We start from the raw sequence: 23,356 nt of genomic DNA on the forward strand, positions 1-23,356 counted from the left end.
GAAAAAAATTGATGACAAATTTGTGTTTTTAGAAGATCGTAATTCTTACAAAATGTATTGAAAATGAACAAAGTTTACTAAAAATTGCCTTAAATACTTTTAAGTTTTATTTTAAACAAAAATGGATAGCTGCTAACGACATAGAAGAACGTTTTTTGAAGCACAATGAACTATGGCTCAATGCTATCATAAGTTTACCCACCTGTATAATAAAAAGGCCTGATCAACCATCAAAAGATTTCGATGTGTTGAGTTAGCCGAGCAAGAGACGTAGAACAAAAACTTTGAGAGACCAAATATCTTCTAAACAACTAACCCATGCTACCCAAATGAGTCAGCGTGATGCAGGACATTGTGACGCGTCTATAATAATGAAAGATATTAGCTGTTCACCAGAAAAGGCAAAAAAAATATAGAGAAAACTTTAATTCCATTCAGGCGAATGTTATAAAAAAACACACACTAACGGAAGCATTATCGATATTTGTGGAAGCTAATATGACAAGGAGACAATATGAAATAATTAATGCAGCCAACTAAAATATTTGTTCATGCTATTCGCTTTTGAAAAAATCAAAAAATCAATGTTATCCACCACAAGCGTCAATGATAGTTTCAGAAACAAGTTGTGAAATTAAACTACAATATATTCTAGACCGCATATCTAGACGCTTGTATGAATATTTAGATGTAGTTTTGGAAACCTTAAACGAATAAGAAAGAAGCAATTAAGAGATGTTATCAAAATGGGGTTGTGATGGCTTAGAGCAACAAACATTTAAACAAAAATTCCAAAAATAGTACAGATAGTGACTCAAACATTTTTCAAAGTTTAATTGTGCCTCTACGGCTTATATGCCATATTGGTAGCCAGAAGATTATTTGGCAAAACCCAGTGCCCTCTTCTACAAGATATTGTCGCCCAATACGAATTTGTTTTATCTGTTAAACTAAAGATACAACAAATGAAGAAATCTGCTATCTAGAAGATCAAATAAAAAACTTATGAAAAACTGAAATACTGAAGTTTTTTGGTGGTATTATACATATAAAGCATACCTTGGCATTTAAAATAGTTAATGCAAAAGTATGCAATGCTGCAACCTACACTTGTAGATTCTTTGAATCTTTACTACAAATGTAGTAAAGATTCAAAGAATCTAATCCTTGCATGTAATATTGATAAACCAAATTTAAGGGCATCTGGATTATCTATGTTTTTTAACCATAAAAAACATAGATAAACCAGATGCCCTTAAATTTGGTTTATCAATATTACATGCAAGGATTAGATTCTTTGAATCTTTACTACATTTGTCATACCGCATTCCCATAAAAAATGGCAATCGAGAACACAAGATGATAAAATAATTGTGACCGAAACAAAAACAAATATACAAAACACATTCAAAGAGAAAATGAGGCTGCTGGTGGATATTCCGACCCTGACTGCAGGTTTTGGGAATACATCAAGAAGATTTTTCTCAGACCCTCATACCTCACCCTGCACTACAGTAGTAAACATTGAACTTATTAAAAATTGTAATATCATTTTGGAAACCTTGTCTAATGGATATAAAATAGATATCAAAATATTTGAAAAGTTTGCTGAACAGACAGCAGAACTTTATGTTGAAATTTATGGATGGTATCCAATGACTCTACAATGAACAAGATATTGAGACATGGTGCTACAATAATTGACCAAGCTATTTTGCCTATTGGTCAATTACTGGAAGAGGCGGCTGAGGCTCGAAACAAGCACTTCCGTGATTACAGATAGACATTCTCGTGGGAATTTTCAAGAGAAATTTGTAATAGGGATATCCAAAACAGACTTCTATTAAGTTCCGATCCTTTGCTGAGCAGTGCCAGAAAGAGGGTCAAGAATAAGATAAGATAAATTCTATTTCCAGTGAGGCATTAGAGTTTTTGCTAGCAGAAAGATTGAACGAACTACAACAACAAGAAGAGGAGGCATCTAACGAAAATAAATCAGATTAATGTTTATTTATGTCGTTTTTTAAGTATACTTTTTACTTTATTTTTTTTTTTTCACCTTTATAGTAAGGGTTATTTCACCTTTATAGTATATGTATTTGTATATTTTCTTTTGTTTAAATTGTTTGTATTTGCATCACTTTTTTAAAACATTTTTACTCTCAAGGCATAAAATGTTTTAATTGAAGTTTAACACTTTATATTGTGGTTTAGTTTTTTTTTAATTTTTTTTTAAACTTCTTTTTGTACGGTTTATATGCAAAAGTGTGTTTTGGGTAAAAAAAAAACTTCCCCTAATATTTAAAATATTTTTTTATAATTTCAAACTGCTTTTCAAATTGCTTATCTTATTGATAAAAGGCATAAATGCCATAAAATAATTTTGATCAACTTTAGACCTTAAATACTCCACCGTGTACCGTTAAGTTTAAATCGGAAAAACAACCAATTTTTGTGATGTTTTTACATACGTTAGACCAATGTAATTTTCCTAACTAATTTTAATCATGTCGTTATTAATATTTTCAATAATATAAGTATGATAAAATTAATATTAGATCAACGTAGTATTTGCATCAGAGAAAATATCCGACGCTTTCGCTATATCTAAATACGTTTGCGCTATATTTACATACCTTTGCGCTATATTTACATACGTTGGCCAAACGAAAGTGCGCAGCTGGGTAAGGCCGGCAGGTAATAAGGTCCACTAGTACAACTAAAATGAAAATTTAAAATTCTAAACTTTTTTTCTGCATTAAAATATTAGTGTTATGAAGCTTAATCAGGGGCAGGCATAAAAGTCTTACTTCCGTTACGGCTTGCACGTTAATAAAGATATCTCGGACGACCTCTTTTTTCTGAGCTCTCATCTAATTTTACAGGTATGCATATTTCTACATATCATTTGATAATATATTTTCTTAAATTACACGTATTATGATTACGAAGAATTTATTTAATATTGCTAAACATGTATGTAGTGCATGTTGGCAAATAATAAAAATGCTAGACTTTGATAAGCGGCAACTAGATTGTGGCCAATAAGGCCATATGGAAAAGGTCTATAGACTTTATTATCCTCACATCAGCAATATTCTAGCAAATATTGAAAGCACTAAAACTCAATAATATTACAATATATTACAGACACCAGCCCTGGGCAATATCTAGAGCGAAATAGACAAAAATTGAGCACAATGCTCATAAAGCCTTAAAAAGTGGATAATACTTATGGGAAATAGCTTCAAATTTTGACATCCACTCAGAAGTTATTTATTTTAGGTTTTTAAAAAAGGTCATTGGAAAGAACCTGCACTCTTTCGTTAGATAATGAAAAAGAAATTGTTTCTAGGATAAACTGATTGTCTGGTATTAGAATGCCAATAACCCTTAAACTCCTATAAATATAATTTTATTTAAATTAATAATATCAAATACATCAGCTTTAATGCATCTCAAAAGCTGGCTAGAAAAGATCAGTGCAGTAATTTTTTAAAGTGGCATCCTGATATAAGCCGTAAATCAAAAAGTTTATGAATCCAGCCAATGCTCAAAAAATGAACCCGTCTATTGCACAAGACTATTTTGACAAATTGGAAAGTTAACTGAAATAGTGTTGTCTTTTTATTATACATGAATGCATTTACAACATGCATGAAAAAGGAGAATGTCTTACAGAGCATCACCAGCAAACTGTATTAGCATCACAAAGAGTTAATCAAGTCCATCTTATTGCTTAAGAACATCCTGAAAATGTATCAATTGTTGGGTGTGCAAATGCTCTGTGTACTGCAATACCCCAAATGGTGTTTTTAAAGGAATACGAATGAAAGATTACGAAGATGGCTCTATGGCAATAAAGACTCAGAAGGGATCAATGATTATTGAGTCATTCTTGCACTGGTTAGAGCACTTCAATAAATATCATTGTAATGGTGATACTCTTTAAGCTGTTGATGAAGGTGCTTCACACATTAGCGCAGATATTTTGAAAAAGCAGAAAGCTATGGTATTCACTTTTTTTGCTTACCAAGCAATACAGCACATGGGCTTAAACGTTTGCGCAAACTGTTATTAAAGCATTTAAAACTTATTGGGAGAAAGAAGTTCTCATATTAAACTTCAAATAACAAAACCAAAGTAAAGGATCAAAAAATAAAAAAAATAACAACACATATTAAACAACAAAAACGTAAATAAATTTGAAAAGTTACAAAATGCATTTAACTTAAGCGTTTCTAAAATTAATATACTTTTCATTTAATTAATAAATCAATCGTAAGGATATTTTACATTTTTAGAAATAGTTTTGTGGTAGGTCAATTTTTAGTAATAATTGTCTAAGTTTAGCTTTAAACTCATTTTACATTGTAAGAGTTTTAAGTTCAGTCGTGAGTATTTTATTCCATGCCTTTGGTCCTCTAACTGAAATTGATCTCTCAGTTGCCGCAAAATAACTTTTGGGTGGTATATAGGTGTTATTTGAATATCTAGTTGAGTATTTATTCTGATTTGTCTTGAATAAGAGATTAAAAGTTTTTGGAATAATACTTTTATTAATTTTGAACATAAAAGTTAGAAGATGATAAATATTTATTTGGTAGATATTTGGTATATTTAACTTAGTAAATAAAGGTTGGCAGGATGTATAGCGGGTTTCATTTGATATAATTCTGATTTTTGCATATTAAAGAGTTTTTTTGATTTATTTTTATTGGTATTACACCATGCAATATTAGCGTAACTAAAACAGGAATGAATAAAAGAAAAATATAAGAGTTTTAAACAACTTGAATTTTAAAAAAGTTTTGTCCTATAAAGTAGGCCAATGCTCCTTGATATTTTACCTTTAATATATTTTATATGATCTCTCCATGTTATATTTTCGTCAAAGAGTACTCCTAGAAATTTTAATGATACTTCTCTTTGTATTTCGCAAATGTTAATACAAAGATTTGGAAGATTTAATGGAATTTTGTCCCGTTCATGATAGCGATGGAAAAAAGTACATTTTGTTTTAGTTAAATTTAGAGATAATTTGTTTGCTGTAAACCATTCAACAAGGTAGTTCTGTGTTTACAGTTTTAAATAGAATTTTTATATCTTTGTGAGCATAAAATAGATTAGTATCATCTGCAAACAATATTGTGTCTAATACATTACAAGATTTGCTTATATCATTGATATATACTAGAAATAAGAGCGGTCCTAATATAGATCCTTGTGGTACTCTACAAGATATATTCATGTTGTGAGTCTTTCCTTTATTATGAGAAATATATTGCTGTCTGTTTGACAGGTAGCTTTTAAACCATTTAAGGTTCGAGTATTTAATACTGTAGTTATTTAATTGGGTTAATAAAATATAATGATGTACAGTGTCAAAATCTTTGCTGAGATCAATAAAAACGCCTAAAGTTAATTTGTTTTCATCAAAAGATTTAAGAAAATCATGAACTGGATGAACAATTGCCTGATTAGTAGAGTGATCTTTTTTGAATCCAAAATGTTTATTATAAAGAATGTTATTAATATCTAAGAATTAGTACAGTCTTTTATACTTAATATGTTCTAATATTTTTGAGAAGCATGGTAGAATTGAAATAGGTCTTTAATTTGCAATACAAGTTGGATCTCCAAATTTTAGAACTGGTATCACCCTTGCAACTATTAATTTGTCAGTAAAGATTCCTTGTTCTAAAGAAAGACTAAAAACGTGCAAAAACGGATTTTTTAAATAAAATATTGATTTAATTATTATATTGCTACTTACACCATCAACTCCATTATCTTTATCTAATTTTAATAAATTTACAGCATCAAGTAGTTCTTTTTCAGATAACTTATGATTTTCCATAAGATTACTATTAGAGGTTAAGTATGATTCAAAGCAAGTTTTACAATTTTTTATTTTCGAGGACAAACTTGGGCCCGTGTTAACAAACGCGTGATTGAAAGAGTAAGCGATTAAAGAATCATTAGTAATTTCACGATTATTTATAATGAGTTTTTTAGGAAATCCACTAGTGCTTATGATTTTTTTACCTATCACCTCTTTCATTATGCGCCACATTTTTTGTACATCATTTTTGCCGTTAAGTAACTGATTAGTATAATATTGCCTTTTTGAATACTTTTTAACTGTTTTGAATAGCCGTTTGTAGTTTTTATATTTTGTTTTGTTTTCATAAGTTCTTTTTTTAATAAACTTTTCGTAAAAGCGTTGTTTTTTTTTTAATGACTTTTTGATTATTCCCGTTGTTATCCAAGGATTTTGCTGAGATTTGATTTTAATAAACCTACTAATAATCGTGAAAGCTTTATTATAGTGGCTTTGAAATATGCTAAGAAAACAATCATAAGCTTCCTCTACATTTTTAATTTTTAAAATAGTTTCCCAATTTGTTGTGGATAACAGATGGATAAAAGTATTAATATATAAATTATTAATTATTCGCTTTTTAGTTTGTTTTTCCTGATATTTTATTGATGTTTTTTTGTGAAACTATAAACACTAGAAAGTGGTCTAAAATGTCATTAACAAATATTCCAGTCTTAACTTTTATGTTTTTGAATTCGATGTTTTTGAATTTGAATTTGATTTGATCAATTAATGTAGCACTATTTTTTGTTATGCGTGTTGGTTTGTTAATTGTTGGAATGAAACCATTTTGAAATATAATATTGGTAAAATTTCTGACGCTTTTATTTTTTTCATAATAGAGCAAGTCTAAATTGAGATCGCCCTCAAAATAAATTATTTTGCCACAAATATCATTTTTTGTAATTAAACATTTAAAGTGTTTGTTAAATGCTTTTATCTTACATGAAGGCGGTCTATATATGACGTGTAAAGTTATGTTTTTACTGGTGTTGTTTAATACCTCAATGGTTAACAACTCATAATCTTTTGTTATTAAGCACAATTTATAACGAAGTTTAAAATCTAAAGAATTGTTTATGAAAATGCATACTCCTCCTGCTTTTTCAGATCCTCTTAATTGATGAATAACTTTATAACTATTAATTTATAAAAGTTAGAGTTATTTTCAATTTCATTATTCTGGCACCATGTTTCTGTTAGGCTTATCATTAGATGCAGGATGGATAGTGCGTTATCATCTATGGTAGCAGTTAGTGTTGAAACGTTTGAAATGTAATAATAAGAGTTTATATTTTCCATCCATTCCCCATTCTTATAAAAGCTAATATTTGATTCAGGGTTGTTTCCTAAAAGTATATTTTTGTTTATTAGAAAAGCTTTAATTTTATTTATGTCATTATTATTTGATGTGTTATTTTTAGCATTAAAGTTAGATAATAAGTTTGTTTCCATTTTAAAATCAGAATTTAAGCAATAAAAATTAAATAAAAAAATTAACTTTTTACTTTTCTTTGGGAGTCCAGTCGCGAATAATCAGTTTATCGTACAATATAACCGCATATTTTCCGCCTTCTCGTTCTTTTTTCAGTTTTTCTCAAAACTGTTTTCTTATAATTGTGGCTTCAGCTCAGTAGTCTTCGTTTATAAAAATATTTTTCCGTTGTCTACTTTGTCTTTATAGTTTAGTAGTTTGACAACTATTGGTCGAATTTTATGTGTGCTTCTAAGTCCAGTCCAGTGAGCCCTCTCAATTTTTATATTTTTTAAACCAAGTATTTCTTCAAAGAGCTTCTGCACCTTTAATTCAATGACACTCCAATTTTCATTTTTGTTTTCCTTTATGATTTTTATTCTTAAATTGTTCCTTTCGTGAGCGATCTTCGATTTCTCTAAGTTTACTTTTTATTTTAAGTATTTCGCTATTGTCTTTCATTTTAATGCTTAACTCTTTCGTTTTTTTCTTTACAACTTCAAATTTATCTGTAATAATCTCTTCGTTAGTTTGAATAGCTTTGATAATATCGCTGCAATCAGCTGCAAGAGACATAACTTTTTTATTTGTTCTTTCTAATTCAATTGCAATTTTATTGATTTTAGTTAAGTTTTCGCTACCAACTTTTTCATTCTTTTCTAACCTCTCAGTAAGTATTTTCATATTTGCTGCTGTTATTGACTTGAATACTTTTTCGTGATCTTTTAATAGATTTCTTGTTTCTTCCAAAATATCATTCTTCTGTTTTTCGAGTAACTCAGTTATTATTTTTTTCTTGCTGTAAAAACGTGTCCGTTTACCACAATGTATTGATACTGAATTATGGAATATTTATGGAAATTACTTTACTTAATTATGGAAATTATTTTCCTTAATTATAAAAATACAGGGAGATCTTAATGAAAACAATTCAAAAATTATTTAAAGGTTTAGTGGTTGCAGATATGTCTATATATTATTGTTAGTATATGTTTATATATTATTTAGATTTATACATGCATTTTCGTTTATGAAATAGTTATACTTTTGCATACAATATAGAACCACAAAAATAAAAAAAATTATCTTTTAAAACAATTGACATCAGGGAATGGATACCGAGACCAATGCTAATGTCTGTGCATCTGCTGAATGGTCAATGCATCGGCAGGCTAATGCCAATGCATCGGTGCACCCCTAATTTAAATGCATTAAAACAACGTAATCAATGAAGATCCCATCTCGTTGCTCTTCTAATCGCAAACCTCGTTTTTTTTTATAAGCATATCTTCAATGCGTAAAAATATTTTCGTTTTGTGATAAACGTAATAAATACCTTATAAAGAAACTGAATTTTAGAAAGTAGTATTTAAACTATTTAACAAAGTTTTGAACGGGTTTGACAGCCAATAAATTCTTTGTGCGTATTCGTTGTTGAAGGCTTTTAACACCGTGAACATATTACTGATAATATTTTTTTTAAGACTTAAAATTATAGTGCAAAACATAAAAAATTAAAACAACTTTGTTGATACATAAACAATCTGTTATGTTACAAAAAAAACATATGCTCTACAAAAAAATAGAGCATATTGTATTTCCAGAGACCAGCCGTTGTAGGGCCGTTTAATTTCCAGCTTATGCAAACTTATCAAGATTATAACGCTTTCTTACTGTTTAATTTTTTCTCTTCTCTTACTTACGCCATTAAAGTGTATAAAAAAATTATAAGTTATTGACACATTTACTGTTTATATAGCTTTATTGATAATTTATCAAAATTCTATATCACGCACATTCTTTTATTTTTTTATTGCTCAACTTGCCCCATACAGTTACTCAACTTATCCCGTTGTGAAGCTTACGTTGTTTATGAAGCTCAGTAAACTTTAGGCAATCTCTGCTCAAACAAATCAAAAATTATACTTTCTTTTTACTAATATTTACCAAGGTAAACTATAATTTAAACTATAAGATCCAATAATGATAAAATTATGTAAATCAATAGGATTTGTTTAATCTAGTAAACAAGACTCAACTAGCCCACCCCATCAATCGCATATTGAAAAGTGTGTTTTTCTTTTATATATATATATATATATATATATATATATATATATATATATATATATATATATATATATATATATATATATATATATATATATATATATATATATATATATATATATATATATATATATATATATATATATATATATATATATATATATATATATATAAGGTAGATTAGGGTAATATGAGCACCTTGGTAATATGAGCATACTTAACGATTTCTTAGATGTAAGCAGTAAAGTTAAAGTTGCTATGTATTTTTTGAATCGACTTTATGTGGTAATTACAGGAATCAGTACAATTTGCGCAAATCTATATGCAGTAATTAGCGGGTATCATCTAATTAAAACGCTGTTAAATTTTTTGCGTTTTTAAAATAATATCATCACGCATGAATAAATCTGTGGCGCGAAATTTTGGTGCTAAAATAATGAAATTAATTTTTTCATAAAGAAAAATATGTTAGCTAAAAATCCAATCCTTTTTGGCTTGAAAAACAATGCATAGAACTATTTAGTTTCAACTTTATTTAAAGATGCCATATTTGTGTAATATGAGCATGCTCAAATTACCCAGTGATATTCGTTGAAATTATCTAGTTTAAAGTCCTAAAAAAGCAGTGGTTTTAATTGGTTTTTTGAATAAAAATAAAATATAGTAAAACTTTTTATTATTTTAACAATACAAAATATTTTTCTGTAATTTAAATTCAAAAAAATTGAATTTTTATCGTTCAAAGGTTTGAGTTGATAAAATTGAAAAAAAATACGAATTAATTTTTTTTTTTTTTTTCTTGCGGAAAACATAGTGGTATTGTTTCAACAAAAAGCGGCCTAAAATTTGATTTTTTAATGATAAGTTTTGTTAATAACGAATCATTATATTCCAAAAATTAGTTCTAATTGTCAGGTTGGTATTTTTTTTTACAAAATTAATGTTTTTTTGTGAGCTAATTTAAAGTGCTCATATTACCAAGTGGTCTGGGTAATATGAGCATTTTTATTACTTTTTTAAAACCTCTGTGTTTTTAAGAAAAAATTTCGGATGCCCAAATATATCTAAGTGGATCATGAGAAGGGATCCCTAAATATTGTTTATTCGCAAAAATTTTGGATCCAGCCTAATTATTTTTGAAATTATTCCAATTTTTGCTAAAGGTGCTCATATTACCCTATTCTACCCTATATATATATATATTAGGGTGGAGTGAATTTTAGTTTTTTTTACAATTCGTTTAGCCTGAGTGTGCAAAAGTTGTCTATTCATTTCAGAAATACTCTGGAAAAATATCAATGCTCTAGGAAATTATCTTGAGGTTCCTCAAGACCTCTAAAATTTTAATGGGCCCCTAATATTATGTAAAAAAAAGTCTCTCAAAAATATGTCATGTTGGGTCTCAAAAGAAGCAAAATTTTCTAAAAATTTCAAAAATAACAATTATTTTATAAAAAATTATTATTTAAAATTTTTTTGAAATTATAATTAAAAAAAATAAACTTTTTTCATTTTTAGTTTAAAAGGTCATTTTTTCTGCAATAAACTATAAAATAACAATTTTTTTTTAAAAAAAATTGTTATTTTTGAAATTTTTAGAAAATTTTGCTTCTTTTGAGACCCAACATGACATATTTTTGAGAGACTTTTTTTTACATAATATTAGGGGCCCATTAAAATTTTAGAGGTCTTGAGGAACCTCAAGATAATTTCCTAGAGCATTGATATTTTTCCAGAGTATTTCTGAAATGAATAGACAACTTTTGCACACTCAGGCTAAACGAATTGTAAAAAAAACTAAAATTCACTCAACCCTAATATATATATATATATATATATATATATATATATATATATATATATTATATATATATATATTATATATATAAATATATATTATATATATAAATATATATTATATATATGTATATATATATATATATATATATATATATATATATATATATATTTATATATATATATATATATATATATATATATATATATATATATATATATATATATATATATATATATATATATATATATATATATATATATATATATATATACTTATATATATATATATATATATATATATATATATATATATATAATAATAATAATAGTAATAATAATAATAATAAGCTATAATAAATAACAATCATTAAACTATAACATTTAAGTTTAGAACTTGAATAATGCATTACTGTCGAACACCAGCGAGCATATTAACGTCTTTCTAAGAGCCGGATCTGTTTTCGACTACTATACATAAACTATAAAGGTTTATGTATAGTAGTCGAAAACAGATCCGGCTCTTAGAAAGACGTTAATATGCTCGCTGGTGTTCGACTACTATACATAAAATATAAAGTTTTATGTATAGTAGTCGAAAAAAGATCCGGCTCTTAGAAAGACGTTAATATGCTCGCTGGTGTTCGACAGTAATGCATTATTCAAGTTCTAAACTTAAATGTTATAGTTTAATGATTGTTATTTATTATAACTTATTATTATTATTATTACTATTATTATTATTATATATATATATATATATATATATATATATATATATATATATATAAGTATATATATATATATATATATATATATATATATATATATATATATATATATATATATATAAATATATATATATATATATATATATATATATATATATATATATATATATAAATATATATATATTTATATATATATATATATAAATTATATATATATATATATATATATATATATATATATATATATATATATATATATTATATATATACATAAACCTTTATAGTTTATGTATAGTAGTCGAAAACAGATCCGGCTTTTAGAAAGAAAAAAATTAGTCTAATACATTTTGCAAGTAAATACACTGTAATCAAATTTTGGGATAAGTTAAAGAACAGAGTGTATAATGTTTATGAATAAAATATTATAATAACATTTTTGGCATAACTATCAGATAGGGTAGGTTGGTTTTTGGGGAAAGTTGGCCCAGTCTAGTTTATTCAAAGACTATGCGCTTTAGCGAGCTGGGAATTGAGGTGAAGATTTGTAGTAGTTTAACCCTCTTTCAAAACAAAAATTATTTATTGAATCATAGCTAGAGGTGTGTAGCCGTTTCGAAAATTTGTGATACATTAAAGTAAATTTTAAACAGTTTTTTTGAAATATGCTCGCTAGTGTTCGACAGTAATGCATTATCCAAGTTCTAAATTTAAATCCTATAGTTTAAATATTATTACTTATTATATCTTATTATTATATTTAAAATTAAAAATTTATAAATGATTATTGTTATTATACTTTAATCATTACGACGGGGGTAAGGTTGACCTAATGCGACCGGGGCACGTTGGCCAAATGTTAAAATTATATATATATTTTTTTTAGTTAAATAGCTTGTTTTCATTTCCCTTAACAATATTTTGTGTTTTGAAATGTTTTGAAAATAAGGAACAAATATTAAGGAGATTCATACTAAGTTCCCACACACTTCAAATTTTAATTATGGATTGTTTTTTTTAATTAAGAAAAAACAACCTAAAATAATAACAAAAAGAAAGAAAAAAATAAAGTTGATGAACATTTAATTTGCTCCAGCTTTTTTACTTCTGGGCAGGGGTGGCACGTTAACCCATCTGACATAACCTAACAAAATCAATTTATAATGTATTAAAAACCAATTATGAACTTTTAATAATTTTATTTATGGGTAGTAGAGTATAACCGGGTCAAACCGCACACCATATCATTCCGCACACTGTTCGAAATTATTATTATTATTTTTATTTTTTTTATTTTTTTGTTCTTTTAATCTTTACAAATTCGTAATATATAATAGAACCTTTAAAGAGTAAGAAAAATTTGAAAAAAAAAATCACAAAGTTACGTTATACAAAAAATATATTAAATAAAACTGTAAAGTATTAGAAATTACTTCAAAGAACTCGGAAAACTTGCAGAAGACCGACGGTCTTGTCATCATGAAACCGCTATGCGTTACTAATATTTTTGGATACTTCATTTTATAATAAGTTTATGTTAAAAAAAAAAATGATATCAGTTTTTGGCAGAATGAAAATAAAAATCCAAAATGCAAAAAACAAAAAATGCAGACAAATAAAAGTTTTTCATTTTTGTAATTTATTTCAATACACATAAATATAAGTAAATACTCGGTTTGCTAAATAGGTAATATAGTCGTTCAAGTGTTGATATATAAGCATATTATTTGTTTTCAGCATTTTTGTTAGAGCTGTTGCTTTTGAGTTATTAAGAGTTTTTAGAGTTATTAGAGTTTACATTTGTTTCGGAACTAAGTTAGTTTTAAACATAGTTTTAAATGCTTTGGGGTTAATAAAAATTTATAAAGTTGTTAGTGTTTAACCTGAGATCTTTTAATAACGTTTTCAGAGTATTTAAGTTATTCGATTTTTCCAGTTGAATACTTTTGGATATTAATTTGTTATATAGACAAATACCACGGTACGAAATGGAAAAACGCGAGAGATTAGTTTTAGTAAAAGGCACGTTGAAGTTTCCCGTTCCTCTGGCATGGTATCTATTTTTGCTATTTTGGAAGAAATTCTTTGAAAAGTAAGAAGGAACAAGTCCATTTTTATATTTGAGCATAAATAACACATTTTGGAATATATTGATTTGCTATTTATTTAATGCTTTCAAATTTTTTAAAAGTGGCTCAGCATGCGAGAGTCTATTCTTATTAAAAACTATTCTTGCAGCATATTTTTGTTTATAGTGTGGTTAGCTTGGATTTATGAGTACTCGCCCATGCAACATTAACGTATATGTAGTAGCTTTGTTTGAATGAGAAGTACAGGAACTTTAAATTATCAGGAGACAGTATAGAACCAGCGTTGTAGAGGATATCAATGTTTTTTTGATATTTTGGTATTTAATATATCTATATGTGATTTCCATGAGATGTTCTTATCAACAAGTATCCTAAGAAATTTAGTTGCCTGGGTTCTCTCTATTTCTTTAGTATCTATATTTAGCGAAGGTAAATCGGGTGGTATTTTTTTAAGGTTAGAATGAAAAAGAATGTATTTGGTTTTTTCTGTGTTTAGCGATAATTTGTTAGATTTTAACCAACTGTTAATTTTTCAAGTTCAGTATTAGTAGTTTCATAAAGTTCTGTAATCGATGAGGATGCATAAAATAAATTGGTGTCGTCTGCACAAATTTATTATCAAATTTTTATTATCAAATAAAAGCTAAACGGATATGGCTATGAAAAAAGTAAAAATAGATTCAAATACAGAACCACCTCCTCTATTCGAATAGATAAAATTATATGCCGGTTCAACTCCATTTTTTTCTTTTTTTATACAACTTTAATGGGGAGTCAAAATATTTTATATACTTAGTATCGTTGCGAACAAAATAGCGTTTGAACCGAAACTGATATAAAAATAATTTTAGCACTATCTTGTTAGAAATTTAATTTTAATTCTGATTCTGATAATTTTTATGTAGCTAGAACAAAAAGTTAAATAAAAATCAAAAAAGTAAAAAAAACTTTTTTTTCTGATAAAACCGCACACTCTCGATTAATTACTTAGTTTAGTTTTTCACAAGTGACTAAGCGCCTATCTTTATCTAATTTACTTGGTGTTAAATCCGGTTTAATTATGAATGTAATATAATGTTATTTGTTAATATAATGAACTCTTACTCATTAAAGACCAATTATTATATTATTTCTCAATATAATCATCGCTCACTCAATTCAATTTAACTTAGTCACTTTAACATGTCAACTTAAAAAAACAAAAGCATACAAGGAAGACGATATACTAGCCACATTAGCTGATATGAAAGAAAATAAAACATCACTGAGAAAAGCTGCATTCAAAAATGGCGTACCAGTCTCAACGATCAAAGATGGCAAAAATAACAACAACAAAGGCTTCCATGGCCCAGGTACAACAACGGTACTCTCAAATGAAGCAGAAAGATTGGCTACCTTAAACACGAAGATCAATTGCACTAATTCAAAAATGGCAAGCCTGGTAAAGACTGGTTTTATGCCTTTTTGAAAAGATGGTCAAAAGAAATTTCAACAAGAAAAGCGGATAACTTAGCATCTAAAAGAGCCGTTTCTTGTACGCCAGAAATAATTGATTGCGGTTTTGAATGCGTTGCCAAGAAATATCAACAGACTGGTATAACTTCTGGGTCACATATTTGAAATTGGGATGGAACAGTTTTTTTGGGTGATCAAGGCAAAGCAACCGTAGTGTGTCGAAAAGGGACAAGACGTGCATTTAAACTTACTGGCTACAATGAAAAAGTTCATTATATTGTAAACTATTGCTGCAACGCTGATGGGCATTTCGCACCACCATTTGTGATATACAAAGCCAAAAGAAACTTTCGTTCTGACTGGGCAAGAGGTGGTCCAGTTGGCACTAAATATTCAATTCCAAAATCAGGTTGGATGGAGCACAATACGTTGATTGATGGCTAAAAGAAGTATTTATACCCGAAACTGAGCAAATTGGTGGTATTCATATTTTTATATTAGATGGGGATACAACTCACATTGCTTTGGAAGCCGTATTGCTGTGCAAAAAACACAATATAATCTTGATTTGTTAACCAGAGCATTCTTCACATATTCCATAACAATTGAATAGAGGTGTCTATTGTCATGTCAAACACGCATGGAAAGAAATTCTTACAAAGTAATACAAAGACTTAAAGTGTACGAATTTAGATAAACAAAATTTTCTACCGTTGCTTAAACTGCTGTGCAAGAGTGGTAAATGTTTTACACGCTTGCATGCAATTTTTGGTTTCCAGTATACTGGTTTATTTACACTTAATAAAAGTAACATAAATTTTAAGGCTTTAGCAATCACACAAGCGTATAATCTACCTTCATTAACTTTAGCAATCTCGCAGCACCTACACTATCTTGCTCAGATACAGCTTCATCATCTTCAACAGCCGCCGCAGCACCTACTCCAACTACACACCATCTTTCTCAACTACACCAGCTTCAAGTTTTGATAGGTATCAAGCATGCGTTGAGTATAGCAAAAACAGTATCAAGATAGAGTTGAAGCAGTTTTTTCAAGCAAGAAATCAGTCGCATGTTAAGAAATCAAAGCAGTGCAATATGTCAAAACTTGGGGGAAAATGTATTACCGAAGAAAATGTGAAAGAGTTCTTCAAGCAATAAGATGAAGAAAAAGCGATAAAAGAAGCCGTGAATGTTGCTCAACTTAACGCAAAGCGTAGACTCTCTATTCCAAGTACTTAAATGCCTGAGCTTAACAATGCTGAGCAGCCTCAGCAAAACAATAATGAAGAGCAAGTACCAGCAGTCAAACGATTAAAAGTTGCAAAATGTAAAAAGTGTTGAGTATAGTTACACGCAGAAATGAGGCAATGCGAAAATTCGATTTGTCTGGAACGGTTGTGCAAAGACACATGTTTACCAAAGAAATATGTAGTTGGAACTAAATTTTCTTGTTGCAAAAAATGTAAAAACCTCAATATAGTTTCCTAAATATAAGTTGTGTTAAAAAAAAAATTAAAAAAAAGTTAAAATTTAAAAATTTCAATGTTTTCTCAAATGTGCGGTTTTATCAGAATGTCGCCTAAAACCGCACAAATTTTTTTTCTTTACATTTAATATTTTCTATAATTTTATTATTTTCTTTTTAACATATATTTATATTATCTTATGTAGTTTTTTATTACCTATCTAATAAAAAAAAATAATAATAATAAAAAATTAAAAATAAAAAAGTTTTTTAATTTTTATTGATAAGTGTGCGGTTTGACCCGGTTTTACTCTATACAGTCTTATAAACTTTTTTTCTATAAGAAAAGTTAAAACTCGAAAATCTAAAAAGTTACAAATCAGGGCAACGTGCCTTGGTCTACCCTACTAAAAACTTTTTTAAAACAACTTTTCTAAGAAAATGCTGAAGCATTCGGAACAAAACGTTCCATTAATTTCTTATTTACTTTTGAAACACACTGTCTTTTTTTATATACATTTATTAAAATGATCAAAGAAGACCTAACGTTCTTATCACAAAGCGCCAGTTTATCAGAAAGTATACGCATTTTTTCTTAACAGTGGTGTTTATATTGCCAGAGCCGGCATCGAACCTCGGACTTCTTGGTTCTTAGCTAAAACTGTAAGCACTGTGCTACAACTTATAAAATTTCTATAAAAACTTTTGAAGTTTTAAAAAAATTTTAATGATAAATTTTATGAAACATAATGTTTAAAAAGTTTATGGAAAATAAAAATAAAAATTTTGTTTTGATTTTTAACAAGTTATAAAATAATACTTTTTATCGTTTTACTGATTATTTTAATATGACATTAACAGGTATGTATGTATGTATGTATGTATGTATGTATGTATGTATGTATGTATGTATGTATGTATGTATGTATGTATGTATGTATGTATGTATGTATGTATGTATGTATGTATGTATGTATGTATGTATGTATGTATGTATGTATGTATGTATGTATGTATGTATGTATGTATGTATGTATGTATGTATGTATGTATGTATGTATGTATGTATGTATGTATGTATGTATGTATGTATGTATGTATGTATGTATGTATGTATGTATGTATGTATGTATGTATGTATGTATGTATGTATGTACGTATGTACGTATGTATGTATGTAAATATTATACTTACTTTGTATAAGTTCCGAGAAAAAATCTTGCCAGTAATAAATTATATGATGCCCGCTTTTTATCATTTTTAAAGTCTTACGGTGCTTAAAGCTATATAAAAAATTTTCAAAAAAGAAATAATCTTTCTCAGAAATCTTATTCTAAAATGATAAAATAATGTTTGAAGATTTTGACGTAAAAACTCAAATTTGGAGTCTGGTCGTAGCTGACCAACTGTGTTTTGTACAATTGTTTTTAGTTTAACTTACTATTTTTTTACTATCGTTTATCTATAAAAACTATTGTTCTAAGTACTTTTATTTATTCAATGAAATTATTTTTATTCAATAAAAAGATAAGTTCAACTTATTACATTTTTTATTTTAAAAGTATAAAAATTTATTTTATATACTCTAGCATAAAATTGATTCAATACCGTAGCGGAACAAAATGAACTATAACAAATTTAAATAATGTTTATGATGAAGTTTTGAAATTAGTCTGTTTATAAATATCTAATCTCAAAACCATTTAATCTGTATATTCTGAGTTATTCGTGTTGTTTTAAAATGGATTGAAGATCCAATAGTTATACCAAAAAAAAATTTTTTAATTAAATTTTCTTTCCAGAAATTACTCAAATATTGTTTAAAATTTTCGAATGTTTCGAATTTTTCGAATGTTTCGAATGAAGTTATACCAAAATTTTTTTTTTTTTAATTTAATTTTCATTCCAGAAATTACTCAAATATTGTTTAAAATTTTCGAATGTAGTGTTTACCTCAAATGGCTAATAAATTTTTAAATAAATATTGACATAGCAAATCAAAATACTTTTCATTCAAAAAAGTAAAACTTTTTTCTTTTTGATTGTTAAAATTTAAACTAAAAGAATATAAAAACGATATAAAATTATAATATAAAAGCAATACAAAAACTTCATTTTAAGATACTTCATTTTAAGTATAAAATCTTTTGTATTTAAGATACCTAGAATTAGATATTTGTATTTCAATTATATTTTAAGACAATTTTTATTACTTAATTTAAAAACATTATGGCACTAATTAATAAAACAACTCCTACACATGTTTCAAAAATAATGTACTTTTTTTCTTTGTAAAATGGAAAAAGAATGTAGGCGTGTGCGATAACTTAGCAAAACTGTTTTAAACTGTAATTTTTAGTTTGCTTCTCTAGAAAAAAAGTGATTAGAAGGTTGAATAACATAAAGATAATATTTAAACTTAAAGTTTAACCATTTCATAAATAAAACATCTGCCACATATAAAAACCAAAGAGCAAATTAAAACTACCGAAAATCTTTATAACTACAAAATGTAGATCTGGTTTTGAAACGAAAATCTTGTTGAAAATAGCAAATTGTTGAGTTTTAAATCTACCTGATTTATTTTTGCACTTTTGCTGTCGTTGTTATTGTTTTTGTTGTCGTTGTTGTTGCTGTTGTTGTTGTTGTTGTTGTTGTTCTTGGTGGTGGTGGTGATGTTGTTGTTTTTGGTGGTGGTGAAGGTAATGGTGGTGATGTTGTTGTTGTTGTTGTTGTTATTGTTGTTGTTGGTGGTGGTGTTGTTGTTATTGTTGCTGATTATAGTGATGTTAATAATGTTTTTTCTTGTTATAAGGTCAAAAGATATAAGATCCACCTTTTCGATTATAAAAACTAATTTTAAATAAACTTGGATAATGATAGAAAACAACAATTGGCCAGTTTTTTATTTGCAAATCTTAATGCGACAGTTTTAGTTAATTAACTTAAATTGCATTAAGTTTAGATCAGGTTTCTGAAAAAATCTTAGTTGATCAATTAGAGATTGCTAAATTTAAATATAGTTTAAAACTTTTTGATAAAAATATTTAGGTTAGAATTTTTTTTTCATGTCTATTTATTTATCTTTATTTTTTGTTGACTAATAAATTTACATAAGCTTTACATTTATTTATACGTCCATGGTAACATAGCACGTTCATAACACGTTCATAATACGTTCATAACATGTTCATAATATACCTCTTTGTATGTTATAATCATTTTAATTTTTTTGCTTTTATTATTTATTTTTTTTAGTTTCTCGAAAATTCCTTCTTTATTAACTATATTTTTTGTATCTTATTTTTCTGATAAAATTTTTTACAGGAAACATCTTAAACTTTTTGTCTGTAGTACGAAAATGCTTTCATTATTATTTAAAAAAACTAGATAATTCTAGATAAAATGACAATAAATGAATTATAAATAAAAACCTGAAAATAAATTAAATACCAGAAAAGCTAAACTCATTCTGTTTAATCAATATAAAAACCATAAGTAGCTTCCTTTACTTACTCAGCTAAAAATTTATAATCAGTAAAAAGAGTTGTTTTAATTAAGTTTCTAGGAGTAATATTCGAGTAATATTTGATTAATATTCAAGTAACATTAGATGTACATGTTTCTATGTACATTCGATAAAATTCGAGAAAAAAAAGGTGGATCCATGGTAAAAAAATTAAAACATTTAATACTCTTGGTTTTAACCTTTTTTTAAATCAAAGTATGAAAAAAAGTAATAACTGGAAGCAAAAAATCCTTTCAATAAATAAGAAAAAGTCTTTTTAAACTGCTAAGTCAGTATAAAATTTGAGTTATGTAAAATAACTGTTGTTTAAGAAGTACTCATGCTATCAAGCTAACAATTTTACAAATAAGAGAAAACACATCAATAAAGTGCTTGAAGAATTATTTGATAACTTTATTCCCTTTAAAATGGCTGCTATACCAGTGAAGATTGACTTAAAGTTGATGGAGAAATACAAACTTTTCAATAAAAAGAATAACAGTGTTGAAAATCAGGATTTTTAACAGAGTTGCATCCAAAACTTTTTGCATAACTGATTATCAAAACTTAATAATAAATATGAAACAAGTGGCTCCATTTAAAATATAAACACACCGAATTATGTTCTTTAAAATACAAATTTGTTGATTTATATTGAGGTCATCTTTATATGGAATCCATCGTTTATGGTAGAGTGACAGTATTTTAAAAAGACAAAATTGAGACACAAAAAGAAACAATGATAAAAAGACGGAAAAATCCGGCTAAAACTGTCTAAGTTAGTTAGAACTAAAAAAACTGTTGGTTGGCTAGACCGAAAAAGTTAGTTGGCTAGACCAATGCTAGTTAAACCATTTTTAATAAACATTAAAAATGGTTTAACTAGCATTGGTCTAGCCAACTTTTAAAAAAGTCCTCTTGAACGGTGCTTCGGATTTACATAATTTTTTTTACTATTGGAAAAATAATTTAATTTGCTAATAGATGGTTTAAAAAGAATTTTTTGATTTTTTTGAGAAATTATTGCCTAAAGTTTACCGAGCAGCTTAACATGAACAAACGGGGTAAGTTAAGCAACTGTTTGTTAAGAAACCAAAGAATAAATGAACATGCATGATATGGAGCCTAAAAATCATCAATAAAACTATTGTTAATGGTAAGCGAGTCTATAATTTTAATTTGCTTATGCACTTTAATGACGTAAGTAAGAGAAGAGAAAAAATTAAATATTAAGAATGTGTCATTAAATATAAATATCATTTTATACAATTTGTAGCCCGCTTTGAAAGTTACTAATTTTAAAGATCTATATATAATGTACCAAAATTGTTTATTTATATTTTGATAAATTTTTTGAAAAAATAGATTTTAAAGAAAACAGTAAGTTAACGATCAATATTTAAGTAATGGCCGATAAAAAATTTATAAGTATCTATGAAAAAAATAGGAATAGCTTTTTTTTTGTTTTTTTTTACTTATTTTCGTTCAAAATAAAAAAAATTCTCTTTCACCTTACTCGATTGCCGCCTAACAACCTTTTGTTGGGCATTGTGCTACCATTTTGTTTCCCTAACTTTCATCTATTTAAATGTTTTGTCATGCAATGCTTTGTTTTTGAGATAATTTAATTGCCCAACTCGCCCTTTCACTCTGTTTCTCCCACTCTACACTACTTGGTTTATTTATTTATTACGATTTATTTATTTTTCACCTGGTTTCAACGGAAACTGTAACTAGTAAATGCGTTAGTGAATGCGTTGCCAATTTTTTTACTTTTTTTTCCAAAAAATAATTTTGTTTCAAAACCAAGAAAAATGACTGTCTCGGTGACCTTTTCTGGAACGCCGGGACAACTTACTTAAAATTGGGACAATACCGGAAATCCAGGACGTTTGGTCTCCTTACTCATGGTTTTAATTTTTTTTTTCTTTTCTCATAAAATTCGGAGTGTTCTCCATTGTCCTTCATTGCCCTTCATTGTTCTTTACTGTTCTTCATAAAATTTGCATTTTTTATTTTTTAAAGCTTAGCTAATCAATGCTTAAAGTTTTTAATTTTAAAATGATTTATATTTGTTATATTTATTTTATTGAGATGGTAATAAAAAACTTTTTCATCCGAATTTTTACTTTTGTGTAATAATGTAAAATAAAAAAGTAAAGTAAAAAGTTTATATTTAAATTGCTGCTACTATTTTTTACTTCTTTTTTTTTAAGACTGTAAGTAATATTTGATGGTACATGCCCGTGATGTAAATGCTTTGGTTGTTTATTCTATTATTATAATTCACTAATTTTCTTTAGTTATTTTTTTTTTAAATGGAAAAAGCTTTACGCTTTGAAAATTTCTATTTTTGAAAGATACTTTAGGCTTACTATAACGGCTCTACGGTAAGACTTATCATCAAGCGTCAATGCTTAGAAGTATTTAACTTGCTTTAATCTTTTATTTTGTTTAAACGTATTATTTTATTATTTAACGATATAAATAAATGAGCAAAAGTACAAATAGATAAAACCATGTTATCTTAGAAAATTTAAAATTTAGAAATTAACTTACACTTTAGTTTCCATTGAATCATTTTCTAAACTTTGCTAAATTAAAGCGCTTATTAATTACTTAAGCTTATCGCTTTATTTGTAATGGTAGCGTTTATAATAAAGTACATTTTAACGAATATTTTTCCATAACATTTATTCAAGACTTTTTCTCTTTTATTGACATAAAAAAGATATAATATACTATTTTTTTTTTTTTTTGTCTGGCTTTGCAAATATTGATTTGAATTGCGGTGAAATACGAGTTTTTAAGTTTAGGTGCATTTTACTTGATAACAAAGTGGCATGTTACGATTTAACCATGTTATTAGTGGAATTATAAAT

At 27.0% G+C, this 23,356-nt stretch overlaps 1 protein-coding gene across 5 annotated transcripts in view; it reads right to left on the reverse strand.

The window, feature by feature from the left end:
* LOC100199022 (beta-lactamase-like protein 4) overlaps nucleotides 1-23,356 on the reverse strand; it is a 102,790-nt gene that overhangs the window by 75,781 nt on the left and 3,653 nt on the right. Inside the window, exon 1 of one of the 5 annotated variants that reach the window (XM_065809967.1) lies at nucleotides 23,034-23,217. The exons of 3 other annotated variants lie outside the window; for them this stretch is intronic. In XM_065809967.1, coding sequence (XP_065666039.1) covers nucleotides 23,034-23,055 — 22 coding nt within the window. In that variant the 5' untranslated portion in view covers nucleotides 23,056-23,217. Of the gene's footprint in view, nucleotides 1-18,160; nucleotides 18,401-23,033; nucleotides 23,218-23,356 lie in introns of those variants that run through there. One more of the 5 variants, XM_065809966.1, reaches the window with a different exon arrangement.

This window comes from Hydra vulgaris, chromosome 11 (genome assembly GCF_038396675.1).
Source record: "Hydra vulgaris chromosome 11, alternate assembly HydraT2T_AEP".
NCBI classification, from domain to species: Eukaryota; Metazoa; Cnidaria; class Hydrozoa; order Anthoathecata; family Hydridae; genus Hydra; species Hydra vulgaris.